Below are 12,298 nucleotides of genomic sequence, written 5' to 3'. Positions count from 1 at the left end.
TGATTAGTGTTAACTGACGGTTAAATGTGATGCCGTCTCCGTCTATTCGAACAAAACGAATAGAGACGGCATCACATTAATAACCGTCAGTTAATACTAATCAATGGATGGTGAAACAGCCCCTAAATCTCGAGGTGGCTAAAGCTGAACGTTGTCTGTTAATCAGTCACCTTTACTCTTTATTCTTACGTGAAGATTTAAATTTAACTATGTGACACGGTACTATCTCTTTTGATATTGCTGTGCGCTAAAGGGTAAATCAAGAAATGAAGATTCCACCTTGGTTCATGATTCAGTTTCCTCGTCTGTACTGCTTGCGGAGATTTTTTTTTTTAATTACTTCTCATAGTCTATCTTTCTTCAATTTAGGCTACAACAAGCTCTTTTGAATAACATAAGATCCGCCACCGATTAGGAGAAACCTCTGTTGAGAAGAATCCGGCAAGAAACTCAACAGGGTAGGTAGCATTGCAGATCACTTTAGGTTTTTCCAAAAGTGATCTGCAATGTTATTTTCTAACTTTCACAACAAGTGTTTAAAATTTACACAAATATATATATTTTTTTATTCAACTGGATGGCAAACGAGCAAGTGGGTTTCCTGATGGTAAGAGATCACCATGGTGTTGCAGATATGTTGCCAACCTAGAGGCCTAAGATGGGATACCTCAAGTGCCAGTAATTTCACCGGCTGTCTTACTCTCCACGCCGAAACACAACAGTGCAAGCACTGCTGCTTTACGGCAGAATTAGCGAGCAAGGTGGTGGTAGCAATCCGTGCCGACCTTGCACAAGGTCCTACCACCTGCAGATAAAAAAATACAACTCATAATTAGTAATAATCCACAACTAGTTGACCAAATTTCAAGTGATATTTACACAGATGTGAATTGATAAATTGGGACGCAAGTATAATTAAATATTCCATGTTTGAGGTCGTAAAGTCAAAGATTTCAATGCTTTTTTTGCTCTATCAGTTTCAACATTTGATAATTTGAAATGACGAATACAAAAGTATTCTTTATTGACGTTTTTTTTAAACTGACTAGCTGTTAGTTTCTATCTCACGGATGCAGATGAGGTGAAAGATGTAGCTCACCGGTTCACTAACGGTCTACCTAAGTACTCATTCTGTAGGACTTAACGTATGTTTTCTTTTTCAGGAAAATGGACGACCAATAAGCGCGTCAGTTGACCGTGGTGTTCCGTTAATAGTGTTTGCATATCGTTACATATCAGTGTAGTGTAGTGTCGTGTAGTGAAGATGTCGGAACGGTTCAAGGTGACGAAATCCGAGGAGCCAGCTGGGAAGACGTACAAGAACTATGGAGCCACTTCGGCTGAAAGTGACGTTGAGCTGAAAGGGAAACTGCTGCCCGACTCAGGTAAGAATAGATTTATAGCTACAATCATCTATACCTAATACCTTTAAACGAGCAACGATTTCAATGAAATTTGGTATGTTGGGTTTTCAGGGATGAAAAATCGATCTAGCTTGGTCTTATCTCTGAGAAAATGCTTGTTACGAGTTTTAGCCCGAGCAAAGTTCGGTCGCCCAGGTACAGTCAATTCACTGTGATAACAGTTATAGTCACCCTTTATTGGCATTTTACAGACTTGGAACTCCAACACTGCGGTGGAAGTCAAAAGTAAACCATTACATTATTATCCCAAGAAATTCGTCATGTAATTTCGCTAGCACAAGAAGGGAGAACAGTAAAAGTCTGAATAATACTTATAGTTTAAGCTTCAGTTGGGCTTGTTGGTCTTCACCATGGATTTTTTTCAATGAAGGACAGAGATACTGAAAGTTCAAGTGATAGAATGAAATTTATAGCTGTCAATATTTTGTGACGAAAATAATAAACACTTTTCAATGGAGAAAGTTTTGGAAATACAGATCTTTGTACAGGCACCTGTATTCATAACTGCCACAGCGGAGCATGCAAAAATATCTTATACGTCCTACCAGCCCTAGAATAGAGTTGTATCGCATATTTATGCACGCTTTGTTGTGTCAGATATTTGTACCTACATCTCTCGAGCTAATATCGTATAAATTTCTAAAGTAAACGTCATACTTCGTAAATCAAAACCTCTAGGTGTATAATATTCTCATTTTTCAGTTTATTACATTAATTAACTTGTACGAATCACATCAATTACTTTATTTAAACACCAGTTAACTCCTTATCGCGAGGTATAATTAGTCCATACTATATACTATAATTATATATAATAATATTTTAAATGCGACAGTGTGTTTGTATGTTTGTGTGTTTGTCCATCTTTCACGCCGTAACGGAGCGACGGATCGACGTGATTTTGAGCATAGAGATAGTTTATGGGCCCGAGAGTGACATAGGCTACGTTTTATCCCGGAAAAATGCACAGTTCCCGAGGGAACAGCGCGCGATAACCGAATACCACGCGGGCGGAGCCACGGGCAAAAGCTAATTATAAACATAAACTATACCTTGTGTAAAAGGAGTTCCTTTATATAATCCGACATAGTTAAACAAGCGGTCATTGCAGTATATTGTAAACTTTTATAGTTAAAAATTACAATGCATAATATGTTCATAAATGACGTTAGAAAACTATTAGTAAAATGTTTTCTATCATAATTTGATGTTAATCATATTTTATTGTAGGGAAATTTTCCAGAGAAGACGGTAAGTAAAAAACGCTAACTTTATGACAAAGAGCGACAGTTGTAAGTAAATTTTCTTTATTTACAATTAGAAAGAGCAGTTATAAATTATTCGCGATCTCGGGTTGACGTTTATAAATTCTTAAGTTTATGAAAGTTAAGTGGAATACCTACCTAGTATAATGTTCAATGTTGAAGACAGTCAGCCATATATCATGTAAAACAGATACCCGTTAGGTCAGGGCTGAAAACTTTCGGCGAGAAGTTCTCGAATGGAGACCGCGGATGGACAAGCGTTAGCGTAGGAACGTCCACCAACGAGATGGCCTGGCTAAGGCCGCGGGTTCAAGGCGGATGCAAACTGCTTCCAACCGAAGACATTGAAGATAAATGTCCAACAGTGGCCGTCCTCCAGCTGGTTAATTTTGATTCACTTCATAATACACATAGGTATATAAGTTGAATGATAATGCAAGCAATGTACGGTCAACCAAAAGTATAGTCAGAAAAAATCTTGTTTATGTTTTTTAACCGAATCTTATTTGCACTGAAGTGTAAAAGCATTCTATTCAAATGCACGTCCCGTTCATTCCGTGCTGAAATTCAACTACGGCTAGGCTTTCAGGCAGAAGCCTGGGTGAATCAACAAAGCTACGGACAGTCCCGGGATAACTCAATTGTCATTTTCCCGTTTGTCGCTCGGTGCGTTTTCAATGTAACGAAAAACATCGAATATATACCGACAAAGTAGAGCACCAGTGTGATGCTGTTGGTTATATTACTTGTGAAAGCTTGCCTTAATTAACTAGGTACTAATGTTGCACGCATAGGTATAAAATCGTTGGCGACGTTTCCGAGATTCTGATTATATACACATATGTTATATATATACATATATTATATAATATATATATTGAATTGCTCGTTTAAAGGTATTAGATAGATACTTAGATAGATAGATGTAGGTTATCCTGTCCATTTTAAATTTTGCATTTTATTTAGTTGGATTGATTCGATCATTTATAAATATCTATAGAACCTTATCACAAAAAGTTTAAGCTAGAAATATTATTTTAATTTCTTTTAAATGACTTTTTAAATAAGTAGTAGTACATTTCTGTGTAGTATCTGAGTAAGTCAGACCGCTATGTTGAAATTATTTATTTAACGAGTGAATCACACCTCGCAAACTTGTTTATTCAGATGAATGATGTTCTCTAAAATTTTATATGTAATACCTTTACATTAACAGCAATAATCATGATCAAATATTATAGATTATACATATAGATAGTTACGGAACAGTAAATATGTAAAAGTTATGTAAAAACCACCATGCGATAAAAGACAAATGTATAAATAAAATAAAGGAACCTTGTTTCGAGAGTTGGTACCTATATGAAAATTGGTAATGTATGTATGAACGCAACACAAATAATTCTAAAAATAACTTGCAAATGACGTAGATGCCAAAATGCATGTGTGCCTACTTTTGGAGCACCTAATGCTCTTACTATAAGTGTCTATAACTAAATTTTGTACATATAATATTTGTATGAAAAATACACTCAATACTTAGATTGTAGATGTATGCAATCATCATGGATCCTGTTGGGCACAGCAAATATACCTATATACACAAAAGAAAAACTTTTATATAATTAATAATTTTTATCTTATAGTTATAGCTATGTGCACAAATTAAATTTTATACTTTTATTATAATATTAGTAAAAAAAATACATTCTGTCCCTAAGAGTGTTTAATCATCTAAGTATTTATATATTGATGTTTTGTGCAAATGTATATACCTACAATGAGTAGGTATGCAGAACTTTTGTAGAATGTACATAAAATTGTGCCATATAATGTAAGGCATAAGTTTGTGTTTCCACCTTTCAACATAAAAGCCAAAGTTAAATTGTTATAACAGGTTATCTGTGAATCAGAGTGTAACACTCATGTACCTTGTTATCTATCGTATCTTCTATCTTTATCTATATTGTAAACAAGCACTAAATTGTAGGTGTTTTAGCATGAACACACATTTTTGCGTTAATCGGTGATATTACAATTAGGGCTTCGGCTATAGGACTACTTAGTACTATAAACTACTATACTCTCACTTGACGACCGGATAGCCCAGTAGTTATAGAACCTGACTATGAAGCTTGAGGTTCAGGGTTCGATCTCCGGTCGGGGAAAATAATTGAGTGAAAAATACGAATGTTTTCTCTCGAGTCTTGCATGTTCAATATGTATTTATTAAAGTATGTATCTATCTATTTAAGTATGCTTATTCATAACCTAGTACCCATAACACAAGCTTTACTTATTTAATTTGGGCTAGTTCAAATTGGTATCAAGTGTTCCTTGGTATGTTCATTATTATTATATGTATTTTTATTACTACTACAAAAGCCACTTTACTACTAATACAAATAGTTTATTTCCAAAAATACAAAACTACAGTTCTTTTTAATAATGCTGACCTTTAGTTCACTCACCATGACCTTTAGTTCAAACGATAGGGATATGATACTGGACTTACTATACTATACTAAAAAAATATATAATTATCTATTTCTTCAACGATTCCAAAGTTTACGACGCTGGTTTCTACGTGCTTACTTTAAGGCACAGTAATTCTTCTGAAATGGCACCGTTAAAATGATCTTAGGTAGGTACTTACTTTAAACATAAAATTGAGGAATGCTCAGTCTATTTTATTTAAGCATCGCTCATGTTATGGCGAATGCTCTATAAGCTATAAAATCTACGGGAAGTCTTGCAAAGCCTCTAGCTGTTCTCCTAGAACATCTTATTAAGATTGCTGACTACTTCAAGGACTGAATGTCTGGGGACTAATACCTATTTATAAGGAACTCAATTTTGCAGAATAGGATAATTGGGTCAGTGGAGTTAGTTAACTGGGTTATCAGGTACTCTTTGGTACAGTGTTTAAATAAATTAATAATAATAAATATTACGGGGCACTTGACACCAATTGACCTAGTTCCAAAATAAGCAAAGCTTGTTATGGGTTCTAGGCAAAGGATAAACATACTTGAATAGATAAATATACAGGGAGTCTTTGACCATGGGGCTTTGAATCCAGGGTTCGATTCTACTCGCATAACTGAGCTAATTTTGTTCTGCTACTTTTTAAAAATACGATCATTGTTCATTTAATTTTTTTCATACAAATAAAATGTAATTTTCAATGTATGCAATACAATACTAAGGGACTGTTTCACCATCCATTGATTAGTGTTAACTGGCGGTTAGGTGTGATGCCGTCTCTATTTGTTTTGTTCGAATAGACGGAGACGGCATCACATTTAACCGTCGGTTAACGCCAATCAATAAATGGTGAAACAGCCCCTAAATTAACGGCACATGTTTGTCTTGGAGATGTCAAATAAGTTTAGCCTCAAAAAATATTTCAAGGCCCCCGTACCAAGAGACAGCGATAACACCGCCATGTCCGATACACTGATTTAACAATGAAACTTTGAGGATCAATAAATGATCTAAATTTAAGCTTTTTTGAAAATGTTGCAAAACAAAAGTAGCTTAGTTTTGTGAGTAGAATCGAAGCTTGATTTTAAAGCCCCATGGTCAGAGACACCCTGTATACTTAAATACATATTGAGCACCCAAGACCCGAGAACAAACATTCGTATGTTTCACACAAATATCTGCCCCGGCCGGGAATCGAACCCGGGACCTCAAGCTTCATAGACAGGTTCTCTAACCACTTGGCTATCCGGTCGCCGGTAGTGTTTAACTGTAAGCAACGATTTTTTAATAAGTGAATAAAATTGGGTTGTTTATAATGTATGTATAGCTCTTTCTTGTACATGAAACATGTTAAAATAACTGTTAACAAGAGAAAAAGATGTACAAAGGCGAACTTACTTACTTTTTTTTTTACTTAGGATTAGGGTTATCTTGGGTAAAATAACCTAACCATAAAAAAATCATTTTTAATACTAGCTTTTTGCTGACTGTACTTTTTGTTGAATGTACTTGCATTGTCACCCAAACTACATTCGCATACCAAATTTCAAGTCGATGCTAAACGTTCAATGTCCTGTCGTAAATTTTTTAACAAAAAAGTAAAACCGACCAAAAAAATAACAAAAAATGAAACCCACTAAAAAACCCTTGAAAATATTTTTCTAGGTACCTACTAGCTCGAAGTCGGTGCCTCAGCACGAGCCAGCAAGAATGGAACAATCGTCGTCTACCTCACCTATATACTATGGGTTTCAATACATCTTGCTGGGTCGTGCTGAGTCACCGACTTAGAGCTTGTAGGTACCTAGAAAAATATTTTCAAGGGTTTTGTAGTCGGTTCCAATTTTTGTTATTTTTTTGGAGTCGGTAATATTTTTTTGTTAAATTTTTCTTTATTTCTTACTTTTTAGTGATTCGTAGCCAAAGTACATCTCACAACGATTCCATTAAGCCCAAACACGGCTTAGTTATGTTGTTTTATAACAGAGTTCCGTTGCCTACCTTTCCGGCTTCAGCATCAGATCAGTTCGAAAGAATCATTAACTTAATTAAAGCTTCTTCTTAGTAGCTTATCTAGGTATATTAATCATGATCGTTTATAGACGAGCGAGCATTACTTAGCTTTGACGAGTTCCATTGGTCATCAACGGTCTTCTTCATCAGGTCCAGTTTACCAAATTATACTTTCTGAATGTAAGTGCTTGTGCTAAAAATACAGAAATCGCCATAGGTGTGCCTATAAAAACAATGGGACCACCCCTTTCGAATAAAAAAAAGAATTTTGAAAATCGGTCCACAATTGACTGAGTAATCGGAGAATAATAAATACAAACATTGGAACATAGAACCTCCTCCTTTTTTGAAGTCGGTTAAAAATGAAATTAAATTTCTCATGCCACGCGTTTTAATTAAATTTTGTCACAAGAATTTGGCGTTAATCTGTTATTCCCAGACATCTTTGTAACCATAAAACTAAAGAATGCTGGTGTAGAGACAAAATATCGATGCTCCTAAGCAAAAGACTTAAGACTTGTGTAGGTATTTATTTCTTATTTAAATTTTTTGATCCTTTTATCTTTCCATTGTAGTGTCTACTCTTGTTTCTGTTGTCCTTTCAATCGTTCAAAGGTTAACTGGAAGAGATCCCTTTAAGGGATAAGTTCACCTTTGTACATCTCTTTCTCTTGTTAATTGTAATTTTCATATGTTTTATGTACAATAAAGAGTTACAACAACAACTTAGACAAAATATGTATCACCAAAAGAGTAAGAAGCTTAATTTTTAACGGACTTATGGCCCACTCTACATTACCTATTACTGCATACATTTGAGGCCCAGATTTTGCCGCTCAGTATATTATCTCATCACATTAGCCGAAGGACATCCACTTTTGGACATAGCTTAGACCTCCCACCGTATACGTCCGTTTGCTTCGGTTGGAAGCGCCCTGCGGCCTGCATCCACCGTGAAACCGCGAAATTAAACAGGTCGACCGTTCATCTTGGTCATACGTTGCGCTTGCCGAAATTATATATGTACATATATACTTATTTTTATATATGAGAATGTTCTAAGACATTCATCCAAATATTTGAAGACTGAAAAGTTTTCTTGCCATGTCATTTTTGTGATAGTAGCTTACGGTTTAACAGGATTGACTCAGCAAATTATTTCACTAGAAAGAAACAATCTTTAAAAAATATATATAAGAAAAGATACGTCGTTATACTGACAAAACAACCAAAAACATGCTACGAGTACGTACGAACGTAACGGCAACACTAACACGCTGTATGTCCTTTTTGCTCCCGTTATGAAAGGCATATGTACCACTACCATGAGTTTACAGTGACCGTACTCGATAGCGAAGGCGTAAATTATTTGTATGGAAAATTGTACAGCGCCTCTACAAATAATTTACGCCGTCGCTATCGAGTACGGTCACTGTAAACTCATGGTAGTGGTACTGGTTGACCTTTATTTCGACGGTTACATATCGCTGTTTTACGCTTAGTTTTTGGCGCGCTAATGACATATCTACCTCTTTTAATATACAGCATATCATTAGAAATGTAGAAAGTCAGTCATTCAATCCATACTGATCGCGGTATCCACTAAGATCACCTGACCCGATCCCCGAATATAATATACGATCATCTGGATGCTCTGGTCAGGTGTACGAGTATACATCAGCCTCACAAACGTTCTTAGAATGAAGCAACTTCTCTTTAACAATAGAAAACAAAAGTGGTTCTGTAACATTGACAAGCAAAAGTATTCTAAAATTCACGCAAACATTCAACGGCTGTTAAACACTCGACACGTCAATTTACATAAATTGTGCAGTTGACTAAGCATCGGATATGCCGAGTAAATAATATAGCAGGTTGTTGTAAGTAAACATCGTACTATTGACTCGTCTAATGCTATTTCCTAGACATCACACGCGGTTCTTTAGTACAGATGATAAATAATGTAAACGGTTTCAAGTCCCGGTAAATTAAGATTGTTTTTTTGGAATCTTTTAGTATTTTTTATTTCAATTCCAAATTTTTACTTTTACGGTCATCCCGTAAAACCTAAATTGAAAATACAAACTTGCAAAATACAAATGCTTAAGTGGCTAAATAAGAAACAAACAAGCTGAGATATGTGGTGCATAGGGGAAATTCGTGTCTGTACCGGTGTCCAGCAGTGGTGTAGCGGTATAGCACGTGGCACGGAATGCCGAGGACCTGGGTTCGATTCCCAGTGCTGGTCTTATTTTTCTGGTTTTTCTGTGCATTTATATTTCAGTTTGTATTTTCAATCCCGGTAAATTGTTTATCTATTTAGTTGTTGAGTGAGTATTGGCATCCAATGATTGTCCTTTTGAATCAATTTTAGTTGTAGTTGAAGTAAATAAGTGTTGGTCCTTCAACAGGTTTCAAAAACATTATAGAACATTGCTAGGTACGTACACTATAACAGAATGACCAAAATGGTTTTATGAATGGGGTATAAAAGTGGAAAAAGTATAAGTCGCATTTATAATTTCAATACGATGTACTTATTTCACCAGTAAGAAATATTTACTTGGGAAAAAAATGACAAAAAGTATACAATAAAAGCAATAAAACATACCTAACATTAAATGTAGCTAAAAATGTATGTTTATTATTATGTATGTTGGGCTATATTATTTTACTACAACAGCAATAATATGAAAGAAGACAAAAAATCATTAGAATTTTATCTGCTTATTAGACAACTGCGAACTTCAGTACCTACAGTTATTTATGATGTTTAGCTCTACACTAATGTTATTTAATGTTTTTTTTACATAATCTTAAATATCATAAATCAGGCTGAAAAGCATGACGAATAGATTTTGCTTTTGATAAACAATACTGCGTAAGTAGCCGCATGATTTTAGTTATTTCTACTTAATTACTGCATTAAGGTCTCCAAGCCGAGTAAGTGCTCGTTCTAGCTCGACATAGTGCTTTAAAATTTTGTTTAACAGTAAAAAGGTAGAAAAAGCGCTTAGCGACTAGGGTTACCATCTATTCTGATTAAGGTAGAGCTTCCATTGAAGAGCGGAGAATCTACCAACCATATTAGTTCAAATCCACATCTGAACATGCTTCTCTTGTAAAATGATAGTAAAAAAAGTAAAAATTGGAAGTCCGCAAGAAGTCAAATAAAAATCCCTTATTAACTCATCTCTGATAATAAAGGCATTATTTATTGTTAGTCAGTTAATCAGACAGGCACGTTATTATTTAATAGGTAGGTCAAGTTTTATTATTTAGTTGGACTTTCAATGAAACTGTAATATAACCGGCACGTGTAGTCCCCATCTTTTAGGTTCCGTACCTTAAAAGTAAAAGAGAAATCCTTATGGAACCACTCCGTCTGTCTGTCAATGTACTTTTTCTCAGGAACGCAAGCTTGCATTGATAACATTTTTTTAAGTCTGTAGTCAACAATTTAGTTTTTGAGTTCATGCGACTAAAAGATACCACCTTTTAAAAGTGTGTTTTCACACAAAAACCATATAAATCCAAACCTATTGGGTATCTACTTCCCATTGACATTCTGTGTCCGAAGATCTGTGATGTGTGCAAAAATAAGTTTATTTTCGTTAAAACAATGTAGATTTTTTTTGCTAGATTTTAGATTTGCGCTGAACCTTCTTGCGACTCGTATGAGCTGGTAAAAATCTGGATTTATTAAAGATCTTTTAAATTATGATGGCAACCCTGTCTGCGAATGAGTAGAATTATGCGGTGACACGAAAACTGCGGAGTACGGCAACCCCGACGAAGTTGATTGCGAACACGCTATTATAAAATTTAGTTCGAATATTACTGCTGAGGTAGATGCGGCGGTTAATGGTCGGTGTAAAAACTTTGTTTTAATAAAATTAAGCTCAAATAACTGTATCATAGTTTAAATTGAAATCTGGACAGAACTTTTACTTGAATAAGGTCTGTCAGAATCAATACCACCTTCTTACTTGCTCATACACTGCTGTGATCTGGAGAGGACAGTAAGTCTAAACACTAGCTATTCGTACGTCGTAGTATTTCCTCTATTCGAAGAATAGATGGCGCTAGGATTGTCACAGTATTGTAACTTTTTAACAGTAGAGCGTATTAAATACTGTCCTATCAATGTGATTTTACTCTGTAAATACATAGTATTGAACAAGAACTTTAATTAAACTGCTGTCGGAACGAAATGCATGAAAAGGCTTCAAAGCATGGCGAAGTATAATTCTTCCCTGTTTTGAATCACAAGTTCCCATTTCCTTTGCGTACAAGAACCTATTTCCGAGAAATCTTTTCACTGCCGCTAACTTTTCCTGTGCAAATTTTATTTCCTTCAAGTCTAAGTACTACGTGAGAGCGGTCTTTATACAATCCACGTAAATATGTCAACGACTTGGCGCGCAAACGTCGAAGCGTGCTGCCATCACTGTGAGTCTCTACATCTACACTTTATTATATCTAAATATCAAACGAAATGTTTTATCGAAATGCGTTTGTTTCAAATATTTTGAGGTATTTTCTGTTGCACGCAAAAATTTCACAGTGATGGGATACAAGTATTTATTTGATTTTAAAATGAATTCGATTTTAAATTAGGACGTTCTCAATTCGTCGGAATATTGGTTTTTAGGGTTCCGTATCTTGGTTGGCAAAAACAAAACCCTTTTAGGATCACTTTGTCGTCTGTCTGTCCAGCCGTTTGTATGTCCGCCAAGGCCTTTTTATCAGGAACGCGAGAAAATTTAGTTTCTGAAAGTAAATTTTTAAAAGTTTGTTTTTACATAAAAACCGTGGAAATAAATGCCAAAGCTGAAATAAGTTTGTGATAAAAAATGAATTTTTAATATAACATTTTTTTGCCGACTGTACTTTTTGTCGAATTTACTTGAATTTTCACCCATAACTACATTTGCATACCAAATTTCAAGTCGATGCCATAAACCGTTGAAGAGTTCTTTCTTGTGGAGACGATAGGTACTGGCCGGACTACCAGGATGACTATACCAAATTTCAAGTCAATCCGACTACTGGAAGTTTGTCGAATTTAACTTGCAAGATTTGACTATACTATAGACACACAGACAG

The 12,298-nt window shown here is 35.2% G+C and overlaps 1 protein-coding gene across 4 annotated transcripts in view; it reads left to right on the top strand.

Annotated features, from left to right (window-relative positions):
* Positions 1-12,298, top strand: part of kcc (solute carrier family 12 member kcc) — a 414,959-nt gene that overhangs the window by 17,013 nt on the left and 385,648 nt on the right. For all 4 annotated transcript variants that reach the window (XM_074102144.1, XM_074102151.1, XM_074102155.1 and 1 more), the window contains exon 2: positions 1,164-1,385. In XM_074102144.1, the coding sequence (XP_073958245.1) occupies positions 1,265-1,385 (121 nt within the window). In that variant the 5' untranslated portion in view covers positions 1,164-1,264. The remainder of the gene's footprint in view (positions 1-1,163; positions 1,386-12,298) is intronic.

Source organism: Choristoneura fumiferana, chromosome 18 (assembly GCF_025370935.1).
Source record: "Choristoneura fumiferana chromosome 18, NRCan_CFum_1, whole genome shotgun sequence".
NCBI lineage: Eukaryota > Metazoa > Arthropoda > Insecta > Lepidoptera > Tortricidae > Choristoneura > Choristoneura fumiferana.
This window is presented reverse-complemented; position numbering and strand designations above follow the sequence as displayed.